We start from the raw sequence: 25299 nt of genomic DNA on the forward strand, positions 1-25299 counted from the left end.
CAAAAAAATGAATGATTTTATTTAAAGTTGTTAAACACGAGGCGTGACCATACACGCCGCGGCGATTTAATTCAGGGGAGATAATCAGATAATTTGAGTTATTTGCCCTTGAATTGATTTACGAAAATGGCGTCCCAGAATCTTTTTGCAATATTTAGATGTTGTCTTTTGAATCAAAGCCCTGTCATGTATTCTTCAGTTCGATTCAGGCTTGTAGGCAAAAAGGAGAAAATGGCAAGCAAGGCCATGAAATGGGCACAGCCTTTACGAGAAGAGCTGATGTTAAACAAGTCTGAAACAGCTGCTCCTGTAGAACCTTCTATGTTACACATGGTAACTCGAGTAAAAACTTTGAAGGGCAGACCCCAAAAAGAAAAGTCTACGATGTTCGCTCTCAATCTTACCGGTCCTCAAGACCAAAAAGTTGTGCTGAAAAACACACCAAGCGTTAACAAAATGTTAAATAAAGTAAAACATCTGATAAAGATAACACCGATAACTTTCCCAAATGGTTATCCAGAAGAAAAAGACTTTGAATACTGTTTACTCAAAGACAATGGTGAGTTCATAATTCGCAAAGAAATACAACCAATTGAGAAGAATGTTATACCTGACACAGTGCCAGCTGAGAAACAAAGACTAGTTATGGACAAAAAGACGCTTGAAAGACATCTACTTCTACATCTTCGCCATTATCGCTTAAACATGGAATATTTTCCTGCTAAATATGTGTACAAATATAACCAGGATGGTAAAGAATATCGATACCGTAAGAATACGTCATCGGATTCAAATTGGTATTAAATTTGATATATAATCATGGTGTGATTTTTTTTTCCTATATAAAAGGTCAGTGATTTCAATATAAACACTTTTTCTATCAGAAGACAATTTTGAATTATAATTCAAAACTTAAAATGAATATCATAAACATTTTATTCTCTTAAAACTTGTTAAATAAACCTATTCAATTTTTACACTCCATTTGTATTGTATTTTTGCTTCAGAAGTGCAGTGATTAAGAGCTGAACTAAAGTTTGGCTTGTTAAATTCTGTCTTTTATGAACTCATCCTAACAGAAGCTTCTTAATTTGTCATTATTAAGCAAACGTATGAAATAAACTATACTTTTGGTATGCATGGATGACTGCTGGTTTTCCATAAACAAATTTGCCCAGACTTGTACCTTGGAGGGGAACTTTCTAGGTGCAATCTCATGGTCATTCATGACCAAAGGGAATCTTTACCCTTTTCCCCTCTTAGATATTATTAACCACACTGGTCCTCTACAAAAACCTGGACTACCGCACCTCCTTAGATCATTCCCTTGGCATGAAGGTGACCCCACAACTCACGGTTTGAAGTTCTGCGAGGTACATGGATATTAGAAGATAATGATTTATATATTTGTGAAGATGTTATAAGCAATTTAGAATTGTTTCGTATCTGTACAAATATATGTATGCATGTGTAGCTAGTAGATTGATTACATATGCAGCGTATATGTCGAAACTTTTAGAAAAAATTTCAATTTTTCTAAAAGTTAAAAGGAATCAAAGTATTTGTGAGATTTGGCTGTTATTCCTAGCATGTGCGCCGAATTCTCTTCATTATTTTTCTTTTATTCAGTGAAATTATTTCAACGAGCACCGGCTACTCTTTCTTTTCTACTATAGGCAACAAGGCCTGAAATTTGGGGGAAGCGGGATAGTCGATTTCATCGACCGAAAGGCAAAGTCGACCTGGGCGGAATTTGAACTCATAGAGTTACTCTTACTGAAAAGTTGTCGACTTTGATGTTTGGAACTAACTCAGCCAAGATATGGTTGTTCATTATTTCCACAACTATCCTAAAAAAAATTCTGATCAACAAGTACCTTATTCTTGGACGTGGGGTGATTGATAATCAAACAATATTTCGTAAATATGAGATCATTTGCCAATAGGATTCACATGTCAGTCGATCATCTCCCTCAAACACTTTTTTCTCTGCACAACCTTTCACTGTCACCTTGTAAATGTTAGAGTTAGACAAAATATTTCTACTTGATCGTTCAATCTGCTAGAAATAGCAGCCATATGTCTCAAATCACACACTACCGGTTTATGAAAGGATATATAAGATAATATGCGGAGTGCACGATCCCTGAAGGTTTTGGCCTTTGGTCTACAGCATGTCTGCTATCCTGGAATAAGCAGCAACACTACTTTCGAGCTAAAAAATAAAAGAATCGGCGGACGTCATCTTGTATTCACTCGTTGAGCCTGTTAGAAACAGCACCCAAATTTCCCTCAAACGGAACGCTACTGACTTTGAAAAAAAAGATATGCGAAGATATGTAGTCTTAGATATATAAGGACAAGATAAAGTGGCACTATCATGCTATTAGCTGTCAGAAGTGAAAGGTTTGACCCGAGCAACAAAAAAAAAACGAATATGAAAAAAATCTAGGTTAGAACAGTCTACAAAATTAGCTTTGTTCAGCACACTAATTTCCTTTGTCATAGCCTGCAGGAAGAGGATGACTCTTCCCTCTTTCTTGCCTAAGGAAGGAAACGAGTTGATCTTCGATCGACTCAGTTGATCTACAGATCAATCGTAAATGTGGTAGCAGCTGTTTAACACAAGTCCCCAAGTTTGCAAATTATGGACACTGGGTGAGTGCAAGCAATATAGTTTTGTGGTCTTGTTACACATCTCAGACAAGTCCGGCCACTGACACTTCCATGCCTGTAGATCTACCCTTGTAAATTTTAATAAGTGCACCCGCATGCCATCAAAATTTACCGATCTTGTTCCGACAGGCCAGCTCACATACTTTGTAGCATTGTCAATACAAAGATTAGGCCTAAGTTCTTGATGGGAGGGATGTACATGACTGTTGCTTTATTTGGTTCCTAAGGGATGAATAGGAAAGTTGAGCACGGAGCTATATAAACTCAGAACGTAAAAAACAGCAAGAAATATTGCAAAGCATTCTCTTCGATACGATCTTGCCGATACTTAAGTACAAGGCCAGCAGTTTAGAGGGAAGGGAGTTAATGAATATCATTGACTTCAGTACTTGAAAGGCGAAATTGATTTTGGTGTATTTAGATACCAGGAATTCTAGTCAGGCCAAGTAACGTAAAACCAAAGCAGATTCCTTCACTTATTTTTGTTAGGAATATTCGACAGCTTCTTTTATGGCATAAGATTAACACCTCTGACTTTTCTCCCAAGTTTTGGGAAACTCTTGAAATACATTATATATTTCAGGGACCTCGTTCTCTTCCCTAAGATTAGATGTCTTTGAAGGGTTTGTCAGTGCTAATTTCATCAGATGCTACAAAGAACGATTAAAATTTTTCGTCTTTTTAAACCAAATTGCTATCAATAGGTCATATTCTCCATAGAATAGCTTTACTACCCAACATTTCAAATATGCCCTGAGTGTAATAGTGAAATTATGAACATAGAATTTTTTAAAAAGCATTCTACTAATTGCTGTTTATCACTATTTTAGAAAATAGCACGATTTACCTCATTTCTTGTTTCTGACGGAATCAAATGGCATCTTCAACCTGCAGTGACTTCATATTAAATTTATTTTTTGTAATGGATTATCAATGAAAGGACAGTATCTATATCCCCTTGTATGGATTCGGGGACTGGAAATTATTTTCGGACTAGGGACATAGCCAGAATGCTTACAAGAGATTACTAAATTCACCCACCTCAAGAATCTATTTTTCTAATAGCTGGGACGCCCTTAATCGTAGGTCCGCAGATTCACGGTTGATAGGTTTCGAAGAACAAAATCAAGTGTGATTCATCTAGTATTTCACTAAAAGAAACGTGTGAACTAATTCATGACTGTTGGAATTTTTGTTGCTAGTAAAATAAATGTCAAATTTAACAACCTAGATTGAAAGACATGTTTTCAAATCGTTTTCCACAGAAATTGGAAGGTGTTACATCACGCGAACTTGAGAAAATGAACTCATACAACGAAGATATATAAATAAAATATTGTCAAAACAAACAAAAACGGGAAGATTTAAATGCAAAAAAAAAATACTTTACAAAGACTTAAATTTTAAGCATAGAGGAAAGAATGATAGTCCAGAGATCGCATTCATTTTGTAGGAGTATAAAATCAAAATGGCGTTGGTGGCCCTTAAAAGGGCCTTTTTATGTTATAATCAAATTTTATTAAGTTTCTGTTGTTTTCAAATTATCCAACTTTGAAGGTGTTACTTTTCCAGTTTTCTTCATTTTGTGCATCAGTTTCCTTTTGTTGGTGCTGACATGGCCTGAGCAGCGCCTTGTTTCTGAAAGTATACCTTTCGTCACCCAAACGTTCAAGGCACGCTTCACGTGGAGTTTAATTAACTGGATTTTGTCTCCAACGTTGTAGTTCGATATGATGTATTTGATAATTTCTCTTCTGGAGCATCTGTTCTTGTCTTGGTTTGATATAGCAGCAATTACCATTTCTGAGTATCTCGGGTGTTTTAGTGTGCTTCTTCTGATTGATTTCGTGTTGTTGGTAGTGTCTGTCATCTTTCATCACAAAACTACGCTACTAGTAGAGCGGCGACTGAAGCCAGCTTGAAATTAGCAACACACGGACGTAGTTGACTGCAACAGGCAGCCTCAGCTAAAGTGTTGATTCTCCAAGAGTTATACAATAAGTGAATTTCGCTTTATAAAATTACTTTATTGATGGGAAAAACAAACGGCGAAGAAATTCGGTATAGAATAATTTTTTTCGTGTATTTAAATAACAGTTACTTACAGTTTAATTTTTACAGCATGTTGTATCTCTGTCTTCCCAGTACACACATACATATATATATATATGTATATATATATATATATATATGTATATATACACACTCAGTTTTTTTTTTTATAGCATAGACCTGTGTGTATTCGCTTTTCACGCGAAAAAGGATGCATGAATAATTTGACCTCTGATACATTATAGGGTCTTCAGTTTTTTTGTTTTTTTTTTCGTAAAAGTAAATAATATTGCTTTATATATATATATATATGATTCACTTCTTTAAAATGGTTTCTCAATGTCAACTTCTGGTATGGACGTAGCAACAGCAAAATTTTCTGTTTTTATTTGCAAAATTTCTCACTCTCTATTTTGATGGTTTTAATTCATTATTTGCAAACAACTATGATACATTACTGAAAGAAATATTTACTAAGTTCATAAATCTGAATATACGGTACAAGGGCTTTTATTTATACGATTTTTTCATTCATTGTTTGCAACGTTCTCGCTCCTCATTTCTCTATCACATACACACGTGTCTTTGTAAGTACGTTCGTATAAATTTATGTATGTGTGTGTTTTTGAGAGAGAGAGAGCGCCAGTCAGTCAAGGGGTGTGTTGTCATGTATATGTACATACATAAATACATATGTATTCATCTTTTTCGTATGTATGTGTGCGTATGAGAAAGAGAGATGCCTAAGTGGCATTCTCTCTCACGCTCACATACATACAAAAAAGATGTATGTACGTATACATGACAATACACCCCTTCTCGCACACTCGTCCATTTCATCTGATGTGTGCGTGCGTACGTTCCACAATCGCCATTTATTTCAATCACTCTTGTGAAGATATATATATATATATATGTTATTGTACTTGGGGATGGTCATACTGCCAGTTTAGCCAATAAAAATACATGCACTGTATATTTGGTGTTAATTTGTTTCAGCTTTATATTACATTACATTAATCCTATTTCGGCCAGAGTTCTTTCGTCACACTTCTGTGACCTCATCAGTGGTCCTAATACATGTTTGTTGTTTACACACCTGTCTTCGTCTTTTGTTTTGTTTGTTTGTTTTTTTTGTAAATTCCAACTCTCTCTCTCTCTCTCTCTCTATATATATATATATATATATATATCTATATATATATATATATATATATCTATATATATATATATATATATATATATGGCATCAAACTGAAGTATTACTAGAAAATTTATTAAAATTCCATTTTATACAGAGGCACCCAGCGTTACCCAATCGGGATTGCTTTTCGTAGCTGGGGCGTCGCCCATCCAACTGGACGCCGCCTCCAGGCCAATTCAGTAGCCTAGACTTCGTGTACGACTGCAGTGCGTTGGTCGGGCAATTTAATTTCAAAAAAGGACCCCTCCGAGCCAACCTTACCTGTGCTGAAGAGATCGTACCTCCACCATCTATTTCCTTCCCAAAATACATAAACCTGGCCGCCCTATCATTTCTGCCTGTAATTGCCCCACCAAACTCATTTCCAAATACCTTGACCGCATCCTGTCCCCTTTAGTTGCTGCCCTCCCATCTCACATACATGAAACTAATCACGCCCTTTGCCTCTTCAATTCCTTTTCCTTCCCTCCCAGCCCCTCATACCTTCTCTTCACCTTGGATATCAAATCCCTATACACTGATTCCCCACAACGACAGTCTCTTAGCCCTCCAATACTTCCTTGACCATCGCCCTGATCCCACATCCAGCACCTCCACCCTTCTTCATTTGGCAGAGCTGTCGCAATGGGAATGAGAATGGGCCCCAATTTCACCAACCTCTTTGTTGGCCACATTGAGGCCCAAGCATTCTCCCAATTCTCCGGTCCGACCCCAGAGCTATACTGTTGCTACATAGACAACTGTATAGGTGTCACTTCCCTTTCCCGTGAACAACTGTGCCACATCATCTCATTCCTTTCTAACTTCCACCCTTCTCTCCAATTCACTTCTATCTCTAACACCTCTGTTAACTTCCTTGATATCTCTCTTATTATTGACCACCCCTCCCACTCTCACCACCGCCTTCTTCAAACCCACAGATTCCCACCTCTACCTCAACTTCTCCTCCTCATCCCTTCCACACCAAACGGGCCATCCCCTACTCCTAGTTCCTCCACCTCTGACGCTTGTGCAGCCAGGACCAGGATTTTGAGACCCAGTCCCAGTACCTTGCCCGCCTCAACCCTTGTCCAAAATACTTTTGCCCACGCATGTCAAATTGATCGCACCACCGCCCTTTCTCCCTCCCCTAACCGCACCCCCTTTCCCTTCCTTTTCCACCTCTCCACTCTACCCATTTGTAGGACGATCCTTCGGACCTTCTGTCGTCTCCAACTCAATCCACCAACTGTCCATTTTCCCCAACCTACCCTTCTCCTCTCCCCCCCCAACCCTCCGGATCCTTCCCGTGCTCCAGATTCCACTCCTTCATCACCAACACTACTTCTCTCACTGGTTCCAATCAGCAAACTCTTCACATAACAAACTCCTTCTCTTGCACCTCTTCTAGCCTCATATACTGTATTAGATGCAACCTCTGTGGTAAACTATATGTAGGGCCGACGGGTTCACTGAACATCTATGGGATGTTTGGCTACGTTCGATCACCCCCGTCACCCATCACTTCTGCTTGGCCAACCACTCCCCTTGTAACATCTCTGTCTTTGGCCTCGCTCTCGCTCTGCACCACGGATCCACACACTCACGACTTGAAGAACTATCCCTTTGGACTAAACACAACCCCCTCCTCCTATTGACTGCCTCTACACCTCCTGCAACTAAGCAACCTTATTTCATTTTTTTGTTTGTAATTGCGCCATTTTATATTGCATTAACTTCTTCATCTCCTTTCAAAATTACTTTTTATAATTTATTGCTTTTATTTCTATATACACGCACACATACGAAAAAACACATGCACCCATGCACACACATATACCTCCCACATACTACACACGCACACACACATATACATGTGCACACACATACACATGCACTGGAATGCACAGATACATAATCCACACAGACACATGCCTATACACACACACACACACATAAGCGTACACACATAACCAGACATCTCCACGTTCACGCCTATACACATGCTTGCACATACACACACATACAAACACTCGCACATGTACCTCCAACACTCAATACACACCCATACAGACACGCACACAATTACACATGGGCACAAACACACACACATACATGCACATATACACAACCCATGCACACACGCATACACATACACATGGATACACGCGCAAAAAAATACACATACCCCCTACACAACCTCTTGTTCACACACAAATGAACCCACACATACCTCCCATACACACACAGCTCACTCATACATACACGCACACAATTATACATACATGTACACACACACCTGAACATACAAGCACACACACGCACACAGTAACGTACAGTTACTCCACAGCCAACCTCATGTGTACACATATACCCATACACTCACACACTGCAAACAAAACACACACACACACACACACTACATATACATACACATACTTCAAACTACCAGTACCTTTCTACTGACCATTCTCCTACCAAAATTCTTGCTATAAATTCTTCCTATGACCTAAAATGATACTAAGTCCAACCACACACATACAAAAACAGCCACAACCACATGCACATACACGTGCTATCATCACGCACATCCATACATATCCCTCCTTCTCTTGCACTCTCCTGTCTTTCAAAGAACTTTTTCTTCACCCTTTCCCTTCCGGTCATTTCAGTATGTGACTGCATTTGTATCGTTGGTGATTTTCTTTCTCCATCTTCCCTTCTTTGAACTTTTTCTGTATTTCTGATGAAGAGCTCCACTCAAAACATGAAATCCTTTCTTTTCTTTTCTTTCCTGAGCGTCCAATAACACTGTACTTATTCCACATCCTCACATTGTTTTTTCTTGCTTGTTCATCTTTGGATTGACTATATATATATAAATTTTTGATTTCATTATTTTCTCCCTATCTGTTTGAAATCAAATATATTTTGTCTCAAAGTCAAAACTTCAGTAAAAACACCTCATTTTGCCCCTCTACCATATAAATGTGTGTGTGTATATATATATATCATCATCATCATCATTGTTCAACGTCCGCTTTCCATGCTAGCATGGGTTGGATGATTTGACTGAGGACTGGTGAACCAGGTGGCTACACCAGGCTCCAATCTGATTTGGCAGAGTTTCTACAGCTGGATGCTCTTCCTAATGCCAACCACTCTGAGAGTGTAGTGTGTGCTTTTACGTGCCACCGGCATGAAGGCCAGTCAGGCAGTACTGGCAACGGCCATGCTCGAAATGGTTTATTTTATGTGCCACCTGCACAGGAGCCAGTCCAGCGGCACTGGCAACAATCTCGCTCGAATGTCTTTTCATGTGCCACCGGCACAAGTGCCAGGGAGGCGACATTGGTAACGATCACGCTCTTAGTGCTCCACTGGTACAGGTGCCATCACGATTTCGCTTTCGCTTGCCCCAACAGGTCTTTGCAAGCCGAGTTTAGTGTACAATGAGAGATGTTGGCATGGGTGCCAGTCGTCAAATTTAGTTTGATTTCGATTTCACTTGCCTCAACAGGTCTTCGCAAGCGGAGTTTAGTGTCCAATGAAGGAATGGAACGCATAAGTGGGCTGGCTACGTCCCTGGCAGAGGCCTTGGAGTTTGGTTTCACTTGGCTTGCCGGGTCTTCTCACGCACAGCATATTTCCAAAGGTCTGGGTCACAAGTCATTGCCTTGGTGAGGCCTAATGTTCGGAGATCGTGCTTCACCACCTCATCCCAGGTCTTCCTGGGCCTACCTCTTCCACAGGTTGCCTCAACCGCTAGGGTGTGGCACTTTTTCACACAGCTATCCTCATCCATTCTCGCCACATGACCATACCAGCGCAATCGTCTCTCTTGCACACCACAACTGATGCTTCTTAGGTTCAACTTTTCTCTCAAGATACTTACACTCTGTCGGGTATGCACACTGACATTACTCATCCATCGGAGCATACTGGCTTCATTCCTTGCGAGCTTACACATGTCCTCAGCAGTCACGGCCCATGTTTCACTGCCATGTAGCATGGCTGTTCATACACATGTGTCATACAGTCTGCCTTTTACTCTGAGCAAGAGGCCCTTTGTCACCAGCAGTGGTAAGAGATCTCTGAACTTTGCCCAGGCTATTCTTATTCTAGCAGCTACACTTTCAGCACACCCTCCCCCACTACTAACATGGTCACCTAGATAATGGAAGGTATCAACTACTAGTTTTTTCCCTGGAATGTGACAGAAGTTGTTTTCTGCACATTTTCAGTGTTTATTGCTCCTGAACATTTCACATACAAAAACTAACTTCCTAGTTCCTAGTTAACCTTCCTTTGATATTGCTGCAACAAAAACTAACTTCCTAGTTATATATATATAAGAAAATTTATATTTAAAGGATTTTATCTTTATAAATCATGTGTGTGTGTATATATATATATGTATATATTTATATAATGTTGTGGCGGATGCCCCCAGTTGAGAAGTGGGCTGGTCCACTACTAATAAATAGTGGACAGACTCAGTAAGTAGTGTCAGTTAGCAAGGTATGCTGTTGAGGCCAGTCATGCAGACGATGAAGTCATGTTGTCATAATGCAGGACATATCAGTGGCGATAAGGATTTGGAGCTCACGCAGTGGAAAAATGTTAAAAATCCCGAGGTGGGGATTTGAACTTCACACAGTGAAAAGTTCTGAAGAAAAAAAAAGTAAAAACGATTCTGAAGAAAAAATGTCGGATAAAACTGGAACTCTAACACAGAATTGAACTTCACACAGTGAAAGATATAAGTCCGTTCAAAGGACTTAAGTCAGGTTCCTATATGTAGTAGCACTACCAGTAAACAATGTAAAACTGGTACTACCTGTAGCATTTTGAAGAGAAAAAGAAAAATATGGTTCTGTGTGGAACAAAAATAATAATAAATCCGTTTTAAGGATTTAAGTCAGGTTGCTATATGTTAATAGCACTAGGTGTAAACAATGTAGACCGTTATAATGAATGCTCATTTAAATGTATTTTGCATGGAGTTGATGTACTTTTTAACAGGAGAGGAGTGCCTGCAGGCTGGTTCTTCTCAAGTTTATGCATTTTCAGGTCCAATGCGTTTCAAATAAGTACTGACAATTGAAGGTGATTGCTTAATAAAGAGAATGAATGGGAGAAAGAGAGCCTGCCGTATGTCGACCCAATAGAGGGACCAGCTATCCGAGTTGATAGTACCAGGGTAGATAAAGCAATTAAGAGTATGAAGACCGGGAAAGCCCCCGGCCCATCAGGAATCACTGCAGAGATGCTCAAAATATCTGGCAGTGTTGGCTATAGCCTAGTCACCCGTATTACGAACCAGGTGATACACGAAGGAGTCATACCCAATGACTGGTGTAGCAGCATCATAGTCAACTGCTACAAAGGTAAAGGTGACGCTTTAGATACAAATAATTACAGAGGCATCAAGCTGTTAGATCAGGTTATGAAAGTTACAGAGAGGGTCATAGCCCAACTAATTAGGGAGCGAATCAATTTAGATGAGATGCAGTTTGGGTTCGTGCCAGGTAAAAGCACTACTGATGCCTTATTTCTAGTGAGACAGTTGCAGGAGAAATACCTAGCTAAGAATAAACCTCTGTACCTGGCTTTCGTTGACATGGAGAAAGCCTTTGACAGGGTCCCCCGATCCCTTATCTGGTGGTCAATGAGGAAACTTGGGATAGAAGAATGGTTAGTGAGAGCTGTGCGAGCCATGTACAGAGATGCTGCCAGTAAGGTGAGGGTTGGAAATGAGTACAGCAATGAATTCCGGGTAGAGGTAGGGGTCCACCAAGGTTCCGTCCTCAGCCCCCTCTTATTTACCATAGTCCTCCAGGCAATCACAGAGGAGTTCAAGACAGGTTGCCCCTGGGAGCTCCTCTATGCTGATGACCTTGCCCTAATTGCGGAGTCACTATCAGAACTAGAGGAGAAGTTTCAGGTGTGGAAGCAAGGTCTAGAATTGAAGGGCCTTAGAGTCAACCTAGCTAAAACCAAAATCCTAATAAGTAGGAAGGTAGATAAAACACAAACCCCTTCAGGTAGATGGCCCTGCTCAGTATGTAGAAAAGGAGTAGGTAGTAACTCTATAAGATGTACCCGGTGCAAGCTATGGACACATAAGAGGTGCAGCAACATCAAAGGCAGGTTAACTAGCAAGTTAGTTTTTGTTTGTGGCAGATGTTCAGGTGCAATAAAGACTGTAAACAAACAGGAAACAACTTCTATCTCATTCCAGGGTGAAAAACTAGAGGTAGTCGATAGCTTCCGCTATCTGGGCGTCCAAGTTAGTAGTGGGGGTGGGTGCGCTGAAAGTGTAGCTGCTAGAATAAGAATAGCCTGGGCAAAGTTTAGAGAGCTCTTACCCCTGCTGGCGACAAAGGGACTCTCACTCAGAGTAAAAGGCAGACTGTATGACGCATGCGTACGAACAACTATGCTACATGGCAGTGAAACATGGGCTGTAACTGCTGAGGACATACGTAAGCTCGCAAGGAATGAAGCCAGTATTCTCCGTTGGATGTGTAATGTCAATGTGAATACCCGTCAGAGTGTAAGTATCTTGAGAGAAAAGCTGAACATTAGAAGCATCAGTTGTGGCGTGCAAGAGAGACGATTGCGCTGGTATGGACATGTGGTGAGAATGGATGAGGATAGCTGCGTGAAAAAGTGCCACACCCTAACAGTTGAGGGAACCCGTGGAAGAGGTAGGCCCAGGAAGACCTGGGCTGAGGTGGTGAGGCAAGACCTTCGTACATTGGGCCTCACCGAGGCGATGACTACTGACCGAGACCTTTGGAAATGTGCTGTACGTGAGAAGACCCGGCAAACCAAGTAAGATCGTTGCCAGTGCCCCTGGACTGGTTCTTGTGCGGGTGGCACATGAGATGCACCATTTTGAGCGTGGCCGTTGCCAGTACCGCCTGACTGGCTCCCGTAGGATTTTCGAGCAAGATCGTTGCCAGTGCCCCTGGACTGGCTTGTGCGTGTGGCACATAAAAGACACCATTTCGAGCGTGGCCGTTTTCGTGCGGGTGACACGTAAAAGCACCCACTACACTCTCTGAGTGGTTGGCGTTAGGAAGGGCATCCAGCTGTAGAAACTCTCCCAAATCAGACTGGAGCCTGGTGTTGCCATCCGGTTTCACCAGTCCTCAGTCAAATCGTCCAACCCATGCTAGCATGGAAAGCGGACGTTAAACGATGATGATGATGATGATGATTGCAAAGACAAAGAACTACCTGTTTTTTTTTAATAATTTTAACTGTGAGAACATTGGACAAAATATGTTATTGACATTAATAATTTGTACCTCAGCTAATTACTGTTGAGAACTGCATAATCCATGTGTCATGTTAGAGATCTAAAAGGCATTTTCAAATTTCATTATTTTCTTTAATCCAGGCAACGCTGGATATCTCTGCTAGTAATATATATAATTCTGTGTGGAACAAGAAAAAAATCTAAATAAGAGGAGAAAAATAATTCTGGTTAGAAGAAAAAGAAATGAAAAAAAATCTCAAAGGGGGAGGTGCTGTGGCAGACGCCCCCAGGTAAGAAGTGGGCTAATCCACTACTAATAAATAGTGGACAGACTCAGTATATAGTGTCAGTCCGCGAGGTATTTTTGGCGTTTTTTAATCATTTTTGATCCCTGTGAGTTAAATTGTTATATACTTGTTGAAGGTCTCTCATAAGGGTGAACCTACTTGCTGAATACCATGGTTAAACTGTTGAATTGTTGTTGCTGTTTTTGTCTGTGAAATTACAATCGTTTTCTTTCCCATTCATGTTCCAGCCAGCAGCTATGCTTCAACCACTGGAAGAAGTTTGACAGCTGACATGTTGCAGGTACGAGAGATAAAGATGGAGCATAGAAAATTGAAGGAGTTCAACAGACTCATAGAGACAGATGGAACCAGTTTGAGGTTGACACCGCCAGAAAATTTAACAGTGAGCATGATGAAGCAGACAGTGATGTATAGAATGCTGTCCACGACATTGCAAAAATAGAAATAGCCACAGTAGAGGCTATAGAGGAATGTTTAAAGGAGGTAAAAAGCCTCAACATTTTACACGAGAGGGAGGAAATACGGCACAGTGGAGGTAAGGTTCGTTAGTGAACAAGAAGCGATAAACTACTCCACTGTGGTGCTAAGGACACCAGAGTGGGTACTTCTGCTGGCTTACTGTGGCAAATGAGTAGCCAAGGTAAGGATTGGCAGAGTACCCTCGGAGATTGAAGAGGTGTGGCTGGTGGCAGCCATCCTGTATAATATGGAGGAGGACGTGAAGGTGTTGAATGTGATGAAGATGAAGGAGGTAAACTGATGGGGCTATGTTCTCAAAGTGGCCATCCAAGTCAGTTTACAAGATTTGCTTAAGATAGCGGAGGAGGTAATACTACCAGAGGATGTGAAATTGAGAGTAGTGGTGGAGGGAAGATCTCCAACCTGTTACCAGTATGGTGTAGGGGGACACATGAGAGCAAAGTGTCCCCAGAATGACGATAAAGGTGAAAAGGAACAACAGCATCAAGAGCAAAATGCTGAAGTGAGAAGTGTCTAGAGAAGGTGGAGGAGGAGTATACGGTGGTGAATAGGAAGATGTGGACTCACCACCAAAGCGTCCACTAAAGAAAAGAAAGAAGAGTAAACAAGAGATACCAGCAGCATCAAAGGAAGCCAATGCGGAAAAACAAGTGGGACTACAGAAACAAACAAACAAAAAAAGAACCAAAACATGAATGGCATATGGTAACATATGCAAAAAAGGAAAAAGATAGAGAAGAAAAATTACAAAAATGAAATCAGTAATAAGAGTGAAACTAACGATGGAATACTATCCAGAAAGCACCAAAGCAATTGTTATTGACGACGAGAGATGTAAAAGACTATGAGAACTGTTCAGAAAGAAGATAGACCTAACGGGAGTACACTCGAGTTCAACGACTTGCCACCAGTAGTAGAGTATGATGACCTGTTGCCATACATAAAATGGTAAATATTTAAAAATTTTAAATCACTAAAAACATGCAAAAGGGGGAAAAAAAGAACTGATTTATAAACGTTAAACGAAAAACATTTAAATGCAAGTGGGGAGCAGGCAAGCCATTTCATTCTCATTGTTATTATCCATCCTTCTTTCGTTTGTTCTGTGTTTCTTGTCCCCACTGTAATGTTTTGTCTGTCCTTGTGCTGTCGCCTCTGTGTTACAGCCTGTGTACCGAATAAAGGAAATACAGTCAGCGAGGTACATTGTTTGGGCCAGTCACACAGATGATGAAGTTACATTGTCATAATGTGGGACATCATATATCATCATCATCATTGTTTAATGTCCACCTTCCATGCTGGCATAGGTTGGACAGTTTGACAGGAGCTGGTCAGGTAGAAGACTGCAGCAAACTTCTGTGTCTGTTTTCACAGGTTTTTTTATGGCTGGATGCCCTTCCTAACACCAACCACCCCACAGAATGGGCTGAGTGCTTTTTACATGGCGCCAGCACAGGTGATTCAGTCTTGACATAGTTTTTACAGTTGAATGCCCTTCCAAATGTCAACCACTTTACATTGTAGACTGGATACTTTTTATGTGGCAAGGTCACCAGGTAACTTGCAAGACAAAGAATTTTTTGAGTGGGGCATTAAAGGAGGTGATCTTGTGTCAGATGATGAAAGGTCAGAGTATTACAGAGACATAGAAACAGGTGTCTTGTTGTAGAGGAGATACATGGTTACCTGCCCAGAGAGAGTAAACAAAAAAATGGACAGAAACAGATGTACAATACTTGGTTACCTAGCCAGGTATTGAGCAAGAGGAGAGAGAGAGAGAGTGATCAAGAATTAGAGCAGAAATAGGGGGGGGGGGGGTATGAAACAATTTTTTTGAAAATTTATGATTTTTTCACACTCACCATTTGGATTGATTTTGGCCAATTTTTCAGTAAAAAAAAAAACGTGATTTAAGGAAGATTTAGCTGTTGTCTCTAGCACATCCTACGACCACCTGGTATATTCCTCGTTTCTTCCCCCACCACCTCCCAGCACTAAAATGAGTGTGTGTGTGTAAGTAAAAATAGAAAAGTTATATTAAAAACAAAAAAAATTTGGAAAATTTACTTTTTTCACCTCATCTCCCCCCATTTGTTTCTGTTTATAATTTTAAAATATTGGAGACCCTCTGAAGGTATTGCTGGTTTAAAAAACACAGTGGTTTAGAAAACAGTTATGTAAAAGATAATTTATTTAAATAACATACTTTTCAGCTGTTTTTTTTTTACATAGACACACACACACACACACGGACTCACTTGGTGTGGAGAGTGGGGTTAAAAATTTAAATTACAAAATTTTTGTAGCTTAAATCTCAGTAATGGACCACCATTCCATAAAATGTGTTTATAGGGAGAAAAATATTAAAAAACATCATGCAACATGGAATTTAATTATAAGTGGCCTATACTCCGCATTGGAGGGTTAAAGGCAAGAAAAAAATATGTCAGAGTGATAAAAAATGGAAGAAGGTCATAGAATGTGCTTGAAACAATAGCTAATTCTTCCTTAAATCACATTTTCTTTTTAAAATATTTTCAAAGATTTTTTGTTTTGTTACCAGAAAGGCTTCTCCAATCGTTTTTAAGTGCAAAGTGTGAAAAAAACGGCCAGAAGGGCCATGATAAAAAATTTTTTTTTAAATAAAATCCCCACCAAAATCTAGAAAACTATGTGGGCATCCTGATCCAAAACTCTGCCAAAGGACAAAATTTAACCCCCTTTCTCTTATCTGCAAGAAATATAAAACAATATAAAATAGAATTCTCACCTCTTACCTTTATGGCTGAATGATGAAAGCTATAAGAGATTAGGTTGTCTAACTGCAAAATCAGTCCTCAACTGTGTTCATTTCATCTTTTTTGTATAGCTAGCAATATATTATCCAATACATGCTCCGCTTTTACTTTGAATATGGTAGGATGTTTAAAAAATTTTATTTGCTATTTTTTTGCTTTTTTTTTTTTTTTTTTTTTTGCTATTTCTAGCAGGCGCAAACCACTCCATTATGGTAAATTTGGCTACAATTTCCAACAGGTAGTGCAATCATGTGGAGACTGCATTTTTGAATTTATGCCAACCTGTTATTTATTGATATTGCATCTCATAAGAGTATATCCATTTATACATTTTATTTTTTTCAGAGTCAATAAAATAAAGTACCTGTCAAGTACTTAAGTCGATTGTATTAATGAACCTCCTCCCCTCGAAACTGAAGGATTTGTGCCAACTGTTGTGGCCTTAAGTCAGAAATACTTATTCCATTAATGAATAACAGTTGAAATGAGACAGGGAATTTTTAAGGTTATAAATGATACAAACAACTAGAGAGCTTCTATATGATTGCTCAACCAAAAAGACTAAGATTATAACTGGAATACCTTCATTCATAAGTGTTCAATTGGAGTTCAACAAGGAACAAATAACAACTGAATAACATCTCTAGTCAGTCTGCTTGAAATAATAGCCAAATATCCTTCAAACCATACTTTACTATCTTGGAAAGCACCTTGACATGAAATACTTAAGCAAAGGATAGTGCTGGTTACAGATAGAATTCCTTGGGTCATAGGTCCACTGCATCAAAGCTAGTCTAGAACTAAACAACAATCAAAATGAAAACTATCTCTAACCAATGAGGTGGGGGTCCACTATATGATAACAGGAATTGCCAGAAATAGCAGCCACTCCCTCCCCAAATAACACCTTAGCATCTTAAAAAGAAAAATTTATGAGAATGTAATTGAATATCATGTTTATTGCTAGAATATATTATTGCAATAACAGTTACAACACTGAACTAACATAGGAGCCTCTCTATAAGTCATTTAGCCTCCCTAACAACCAAATCTCTTTTCAATCACTTCATACTATAAGGAAAAGACACATATAATGTAATTCAGAGTATGCTATTCCAGAAGAAAAAAATAGAATGGTCATAGCAGGGATGCATTTGATCATAGACCTCAGTCAAGGCTGACCAAATTGGAACTAAACAATAAGAGAACATTAGATAATATAATCCTCAATTATCTCTTGGAATCAAGTTATTATTCATGTAGTCATGAACCCTCTTCACCCAGCAGAGCCTCAAAGACAAGACACCTAGAGTCAGAGAGGGCTGCACTCCACTATTTGAACTCTTTATTTGATCGCACTGATGTACAATTAAATAGAGGTAAAATTGATGTTATTGGTTAGTTCCAGGTCAGACCTGACTGAGCAAACATTTCATAAAAAATATTCCTGCTGTGGTCATCCCTTTTTTTTTTTTTTTTTTTGTTCTTTTCAATATATTCTTTATCTTAAAAAAAAACTGGGATGGTTATAACTGAAAAGGCTTGTTTGATCAGGGACAATTTTGGAGCTAAAAAGCAACACCATTCCCAGTCACTGAATTTACTCCAGCTAATTGTTGCCCAGTTATAATATCATCTAGCTGGCTGTCATACTGTTGACTCTACATAAAGATCAACATATAGAGGGAGAAAGTAGACTATCAAATCACAGACATTCACAAAGTAACAAAGAGAGAGAAAAAAATATATAACGAGCAGTATTTTTTAATAAACCTTATTTACTTTTATTTTTCAGTGAAAGAAAATATGGAATGTGGGCCAAGAAATTGGTCTTCTTTATATTGGTAGCATCTGTCTGGAGAATAAGAGAAATATAAATATTCTTTCGGCAGTATTGAAATGTTAGCAATTCCATATATATTTAACAAACATGAACAGTGAGGGAACCTCTAAGTAGTTACTCACCCTGCTAGAAATAGTAACATAAAAGGAAGGACACATTGCTTTGTGTAGTCCCTGGTATATGAAATTATGGTCATAGCTGGAAAACCTTTGAGAACAAATCTGTTCGATCAGGGTAGATCTGTGCTTCAACAACAACAACACCAACAAACTTTACACTGTATGCTCGGTATCTTGCAATTTTGTGTTCAAATCCCATACAGATATATTTTGCCTTTTAGTCTCCTCAGAGTTGAGATGGTAAAAGACTACAAATATACAGCAATTTAATGAAGTGACTGAAAAGAGTCAGCTCAAGAGTGTTGTTTATGATACATCACTGAAGCACAATGGATGAGCTCTTGACAAGTCAACTATTCAGTTGCCATCTTCAAATCCCTGATTTAACAGTTTCACTTCATCTATTCTGCTAATCTTCTAGAGAAAGTTATAAATATCACAACATCCTTTCAAAGTGAAAAGTAGATAGAAGATAAATTTCTCTATGAATATGAGATAAATGCAATGTAGAATAAAATGTTCTGTCTAAAAAAACAAAAAGAATTAAACTAAACTATGGTAGATTTGAATTATTTTCTTCCAGATATAATTATCGATTGGACTTGAACTTATCTTGTAGTCAGAATCCTAACATATAAGAAATACTTAGAGCCTGTAATGTGGGAGACCGTGAAATGTGCTAGCGATACACAAAAGTTAGAAGTAAGGAGGAGTAAAATTACTCACAAGAGAAATATTTTCTACAATGTGATTCCATATCAATGGTTCCATCTGGTGATCTGACCCCAATTCTACTGAAATTAACTGACTCAAGGAATCTAGAGAAATGGATCCTTTACAATCAGAATCTCCAGATTTGAATTTTATCTGCAAAAGAAAGAAAAAAATCTTCGGTATGTGTCTCTTTCTAATAGTTTTCTTTTTGTTCACCGCTTTTTAATCTTTTATTTTAAGCCACTAATTACTGACGTTATGTAGAAACTATGTTATTATCGTTTAATTGCAAGCCATGTGATCATTCCGATGTGTCCTTCTTTTCTAAAAGACAGTAAGGTAGGATTTAAGAGAATTTATCTGCTGTTTCACAGTCGCCTTTATTGATTCATTATAGTCATCATCTCAGCTTATTTACAAACATTGAACATCTAGGACTACATTATTCAACGTGATATTCCTTTGTTAAGAGAGTAGACTGTGACTTAAGGGAGTTTGACTGTTACTTTCAGCTCATTGAACAACCATGTAAGAAGTTCCCTTATTAGCTATTACCAAACTTTATATAAGGGGCAAGTAATGAAAACAGCAGACAGGTTACTTACGAAATATTCAAGAAGATCTTGCTGAAGGTGGGTAAAGTTCAATAAGTTGAAGGCTTCTATAGCTGAGTCACTGGAATTAAATTGAAACATTTTACATTATGGTCTTATTGGAATTATTGATGTATTTAACAAGGTAATGCATTAGCAATGTGTAAACTTGTGTGTTGGTGACAAGATAAATAATCTTTACAGTTGACAATATTGATGCCAATACATATTTTACTAATCTTTGTTTGTTGAACCTCTAAGTTATGCGACATAAAAAGAGGCTACAAACATCATCAACAGTTTTCAGACAGCTCTGAACAAACATTCATTCACAATGTAAACACACACCTTTGATGCAAGTCTGATGAAGTACCTCTCTAATGTCTAAAACCACAAATATCATGTGATTTTTCATTTAGAATGTTCACGTAAACTGGCATTGCAAATAGAGATGGTACAGAAACAATTGCAACTTATAATTAAAGATTTGTTAAAGAATTTTACTTGTCTTCTTCTTTTCAGTGGATTATCATTCAACTACAGTATTAGTTGAATAATATTCTTAAGGCTGCAATTTACTCACAGCATCTTTCAGACTTTGTCACTAATTCAGTTCTTAACCAAATAGAAAACTGTTAACATTTTTGAAGAGGGCTGGTCCCTAGCAACATTTTGGCATTAAAAAAATTGAGATTTGGTCCAGTAGAAAAAAGTTTGCATCAAAATTTGTAGCAATGTTATAGGAGAGTAAGAAACGCCTCCAATCAAGTTTAGATCTAAATAACTTTTTTATTTTAAAAGCAAAATATATTTATCTTAGCTTAAAAGATGAAAGAAAGCTTGAGGAATTTTATAGTTTTTGTCCCATGCAACAAAAATTTGTATCAAAAAAGTTGTGAGGTAAAATATGAAATAAAATATAAGGCATAACATTGGATTTAAGTATAATTAACTTTTTTTATTTTAAAAACAAACTATATTTTAATTAGCTTAAATGATAGAGCTCAATTCAAGGAATTTCATGGTCTCAGTCTCATGCAATGAAGTTCTAAAAGAAAAACGTTATGAGTTCTATAAATTTTTATGAATATAGTTCTATAAGGGGACTTTTAATGTCACTGGCATCAATGACACCACAAGGAATTTCATAGTTTTGGTCCCATTAAATTACATATTTTTTTTTTGTTTTTGTATATCAATTAAAAAATAAAATTTACACACTCATAAATCTTTCATATTCATAATTTCATTGACAATTAATCTACTTTCGCATTGGGATTCTTAATACTCCAAATTTAAAATAAAGTAAACAAGTTTGTTTAACAATCCAGTTTTTCAGTTTTCCAATGAAAGGTTTGGGGGATTATTTGCTTTTATAAATAACTGCTTAGTAATTTTTGTTTTAAACAACCTAAATTATTCAGTAAAATATAGCCACTTGTGACTATGTCTCTATGAGCAGTACTGAATCATGTAGTTAGGGTGTTCAGAAAAGGCACAATTTAAAGTGATTATATTTTATATAACTTTTAATTTTAATTTTAAATTTATTAGCAATGAAGTTATTTATATGCTTTAATAAATTACATGTCATTGACCATTGTTAATTAAATTAAATTTATTACATAACACAAGTGTTTATTTTTCATTTCAATTAGCAACAATTATATTTTCATTAACTCAAGATCTACGTGACTTAAGGTGAGCCTGGTCACTGAAAATTTTGGGACCTTGCAGTTTGTCATTGTTTGGTGAGCCATGTTGCAAATTCAAGATGATGATTATATTGTAGTTGTTGTTCTTTGTTATGAAATCAATAATTTTTTGCTTATAAAAATGCATATAATTTATTAATAACTGCAAGAAAATAAATTTGCATAAAAAAATAACTTTATTTTATCTTTATTTTCTTTAAAATTCAAAATTCACTTGATAGACATTTCTGGCTGTGTCTCTATGGGCAGCACTGAAGTCATGTTGTAAGGCTGTTCATTAAAGGCATTAGTCAAAATTCAACAACTTATTTTTTAACTTTGATACTTAATTAATAAAGTTATTTTCAATATGCTATTGCACTTAAGTTTAACTTTTATTATTAATTTTCTCTTTCAGCCTTACTTGCTTTCTGCTTTTTTTTTTTTTTTTGCTAATTTCTTTTTAGTTGCTTTCCTTTTTCTTTTTAGCTAATTATTTAATCAGGCTAGTTCATTAATGTGTTATATGCTTCAGATATACACATCTAATTTCATTGGGGAAAAAATATAGTCATTTTTGGCTGTGTCTCTATAGGCAGACCTGAAGGCATGTAGTAAGGCTGTCCAGAAAAGGCATTGTTATAAAGTGATTATATTCTAAACTTATTATTCAATATTGAAATTAATTTAAAGGGATTTTCACATATCAGATTTTGTATTATGGGAATGTAGGTAATTTTCACTTGTGTATATCAGATATGCTTTTATAATTACTGTTGTATTCAATCATTGATAGATCTAGATTATTTAAGGTGAGCCTGGTAACTGATGGTTTTTGGATCTTGTTGTTTGTAACTGATTGGTGAGCCATGGTGCAATCACAAGATGCTATTAATTTGGTGTGGATGGGTAATATCAGTAGCTGTTACTCTTTGAAAGTTTATCAACTTTAATTTTCAATAAGGTAAAATCTTAAATTATTGACACATTATTAATTAGCATAATAGCATAGCCTGGAAAAAATATGGATAACATGGAAAAATGTGAGCAAGAGAAATAATATTCTTAAGCTTATAAATCTGGAAAAGTTCTGGACAAGTTGTTATATCTGTTAAAGTACAGAACAATAAAATTTTTGCTTAAAATATTGCAGCTAAGGAGAAAATTTGAAAATTTAAAATTATTTGATTTTAATTTACAAAGTAACGTTATAATTAAAAAAAGTACCATCATTTTGTTAAAGTATTGACACACTAGAATACTTAAAAAATAAGATCCAGAAGTACCAATATAGCTAAAGTTTTATGCAAAATAGAATAGTATATATGGTAGGCAAATTCATTATGTAAAAAATAGGCATGAGACAAGACTAAAAATGTGAAGACATGGCAATAACTCAAGCAAATTTTACTGTGAATTTGCAGTTATAGGTAGATTTTACTGTAATATATAATTAATTTTTGTATTATTCTATTTATTGTACTAATTATGCACTACTATTATTTTTTATAACATATTTTCAAATTTTGAATTATCAATTAATAATTAAAAAATTGAATTTTTTTTGAAGTGCAAAAAATATTTTAATTGAGTTATTTTAATTTTTTTAATAGAAGTAACAAGTAATAACAAATAGAAGTAATAACTTGTAATAAAATTTTTAGTTTTAATAAAAGCTATTATTTTCTAAATCTAAATATTTTATTTGAAATGTTATCCTTAGCTGCAATATTTTAAGTAAAACTTTTCTTGTTCTGTACTTTACCAGATGTAATAACTTGTCCTGTACTTTTCCAGGTTTATAAACTTAAGAATATTATTTCTCTTGTTCACATTTTTTCATGTAATTTACTCTTCTCCAAGCCCATTTGACAGTATGGTTGTCGTGAAACTTGGATTTTCTACACCTGAAGAATTCCAGCTTTGGCCTGGAACCCGACAGTATGAAAGTGCATATTCGACATGTGGTGTTGTGGGATTTTATGAATGGAAAAAGTGCCACAGAAACAACTAAAAAAATATGCACCGTTTATGACCAGGTGTGAAACTGGTTTTCAAAGTTTCATTCCTGAGTCTTGTCATTGAGAAATCAACTCAGACCAGGACTTTCATCAGCATTCGATCAAAATGCTTTAAAAGAATTAGTGGAATTCAGTCCTTGTAAACGTACTCGGGAATTAGCAATCCACCATTTGCTGCCACTTGGAAAAGTCTGGAAGCTGGGTGTTTGGGTTCATCCATACTTTCAGTAAGAAGAATAGGGAAGATCGCATGTCCATAGTGACAAGTCTTCTTTTATTATTTCTCAATAATATAATTACAGGTGATGAAAAATGGGTCTTTTAAGACAATGTTCAATGCAAATGGCAGTGGATTGACAAGGATAGATCTCCACAACCTATCTCAAAGGATGAACTTCATGGGAGGAAGATTATGTTGTGCGTATGGTGAGATCACCACAGTATTATTCATTTTGAGTTTTTAAACTGCAATCAAACACTAAATGCTGACTTATACTCTCAACAACTGCAAAGTGTGCATGAAAAAAACACTCTGAACTTGTCAACAGGAGAGATGGTGTGCTTCTCCAATGTAAGACCACATTTAGCAACAATTGCACAAGATAAGATATTGGATTTGGGCTGGTCTATTCTATCCCATCCACCATATTCATCAGACCTTGCACCAACTGATTTTTATCTTTTTTGCTTTCTACAAAGTGCTCTGATGGGGAAAAAAATTTTCTCAAAAAGATCAGGTGAAAATATATGTGGATAGCTTCTTCATGTCAAAGCCAACTGAATTTTACTTGAGAGGCATCAAAAAGCTAACTGATAAATGGTAAGAGATCATTCAAAATAATTGCAATTATACTGATAATTGAAAATAATTCTTTGTAAAAGTTTTTCATAGTAAAAGTGTTTAATAAAAACCTTTACAAAATTGGAAATTATTTATGACTCAACCCAATATTTCAGCTACACAAATGCCTATCATTGTGAGATTAGAGAAATAAATTTTATATTGTAACTATTTAAAAAAAAAAAACCCAAAAAAATTCAAATTTACAAAATACATTTATATATTAATCCATTCATATTATTCAGTGGTTCATAGTAAGTACTACTGTGTAGAGAAGGTCACTGCTAATAAAATATAATTACTAGTTGATCCATGGAAACTCTTCAGGTTTTATGAATGTTGTTATTTCTATTTTGAATTTTAAATTTATGCATTTTCAAAACATTGTTTCATTATGTTAAAGATTTTGATATCTTCAGTTATTCTATAACTAAGTTTGTTAAAAGTTAACACTTGAACTTGTTTCGAGTTTGATTATGTCTTTGATTTTATGCCATATGTTGTGACAAGGAGAATAATATTACAGATTCTAACTGTAGATCCTGTTATCAGTGTGTTAACACATACTATTGATACTACTATGAAATGGTTATTAAAACAACTATTATTATGACACACATAAGTATTCTAACTGTAAACTCTGTTGTCAAATACATTTTGAACCTGTCTCAAGATCAGTAATTAAACTGCTCCATACAGTGACC

The 25299-nt window shown here is 36.8% G+C and overlaps 3 protein-coding genes across 20 annotated transcripts in view; 1 reads left to right on the plus strand and 2 right to left on the minus strand.

Moving 5' to 3' along the window:
- Positions 1-4014, minus strand: part of LOC106883222 (queuine tRNA-ribosyltransferase accessory subunit 2) — an 84052-nt gene extending 80038 nt beyond the window's left edge. For 3 of the 7 annotated variants that reach the window (XM_089338896.1, XM_089338895.1, XM_089338890.1), the window contains exon 1: positions 1-131. The gene's annotated coding sequence lies outside the window, so the exon portion shown is untranslated. Of the gene's footprint in view, positions 132-3523 lie in introns of those variants that run through there. The other 4 variants (XM_089338899.1, XM_089338893.1, XM_089338891.1 and 1 more) reach the window with 3 other exon arrangements.
- Positions 127-24923, plus strand: LOC106883224 (uncharacterized). 3 transcript variants are annotated; one of them, XR_016237769.1, is made up of 4 exons: positions 127-849; positions 13717-14917; positions 18566-19625; positions 24057-24923. XR_016237769.1 is itself a non-coding variant. In XM_089338902.1 (2 exons), the coding sequence occupies exon 1, from the start codon at positions 127-129 to the stop codon at positions 802-804; it is 678 nt and encodes a 225-aa protein (XP_089195028.1). In that variant the 3' UTR covers positions 805-849; positions 13717-24923. The 3 variants fall into 3 exon arrangements, 1 of the variants encoding a protein (XP_089195028.1); XM_089338902.1 differs by having other exon boundaries at positions 13717-24923; XR_016237770.1 differs by lacking the exon at positions 127-849 and adding an exon at positions 4779-5226 and having other exon boundaries at positions 13717-24923.
- LOC106877675 (uncharacterized) overlaps positions 18531-25299 on the minus strand; it is a 123725-nt gene continuing 116956 nt past the window's right edge. For 9 of the 10 annotated variants that reach the window (XM_089338889.1, XM_052975337.2, XM_052975336.2 and 6 more), the window contains 3 exons: positions 20052-20121; positions 19459-19599; positions 18531-18625 (listed from right to left, as the gene is read on the minus strand). In XM_089338889.1, the coding sequence (XP_089195015.1) occupies positions 18545-18625; positions 19459-19599; positions 20052-20121 (292 nt within the window). In that variant the 3' untranslated portion in view covers positions 18531-18544. Of the gene's footprint in view, positions 18626-19458; positions 19600-20051; positions 20122-25299 lie in introns of those variants that run through there. The other variant, XR_008266439.2, reaches the window with a different exon arrangement.

Source organism: Octopus bimaculoides, chromosome 21 (assembly GCF_046866305.1).
Source record: "Octopus bimaculoides isolate indiv1 chromosome 21, ASM4686630v1, whole genome shotgun sequence".
NCBI classification, from domain to species: domain Eukaryota; kingdom Metazoa; phylum Mollusca; class Cephalopoda; order Octopoda; family Octopodidae; genus Octopus; species Octopus bimaculoides.

Coding starts and splice junctions, on each gene's coding strand:
- LOC106883224 (XM_089338902.1), top strand. CDS start 127: ATGGCGTCCCAGAATCTTTTTGCAATATTTAGATGTTGTCTTTTGAAT.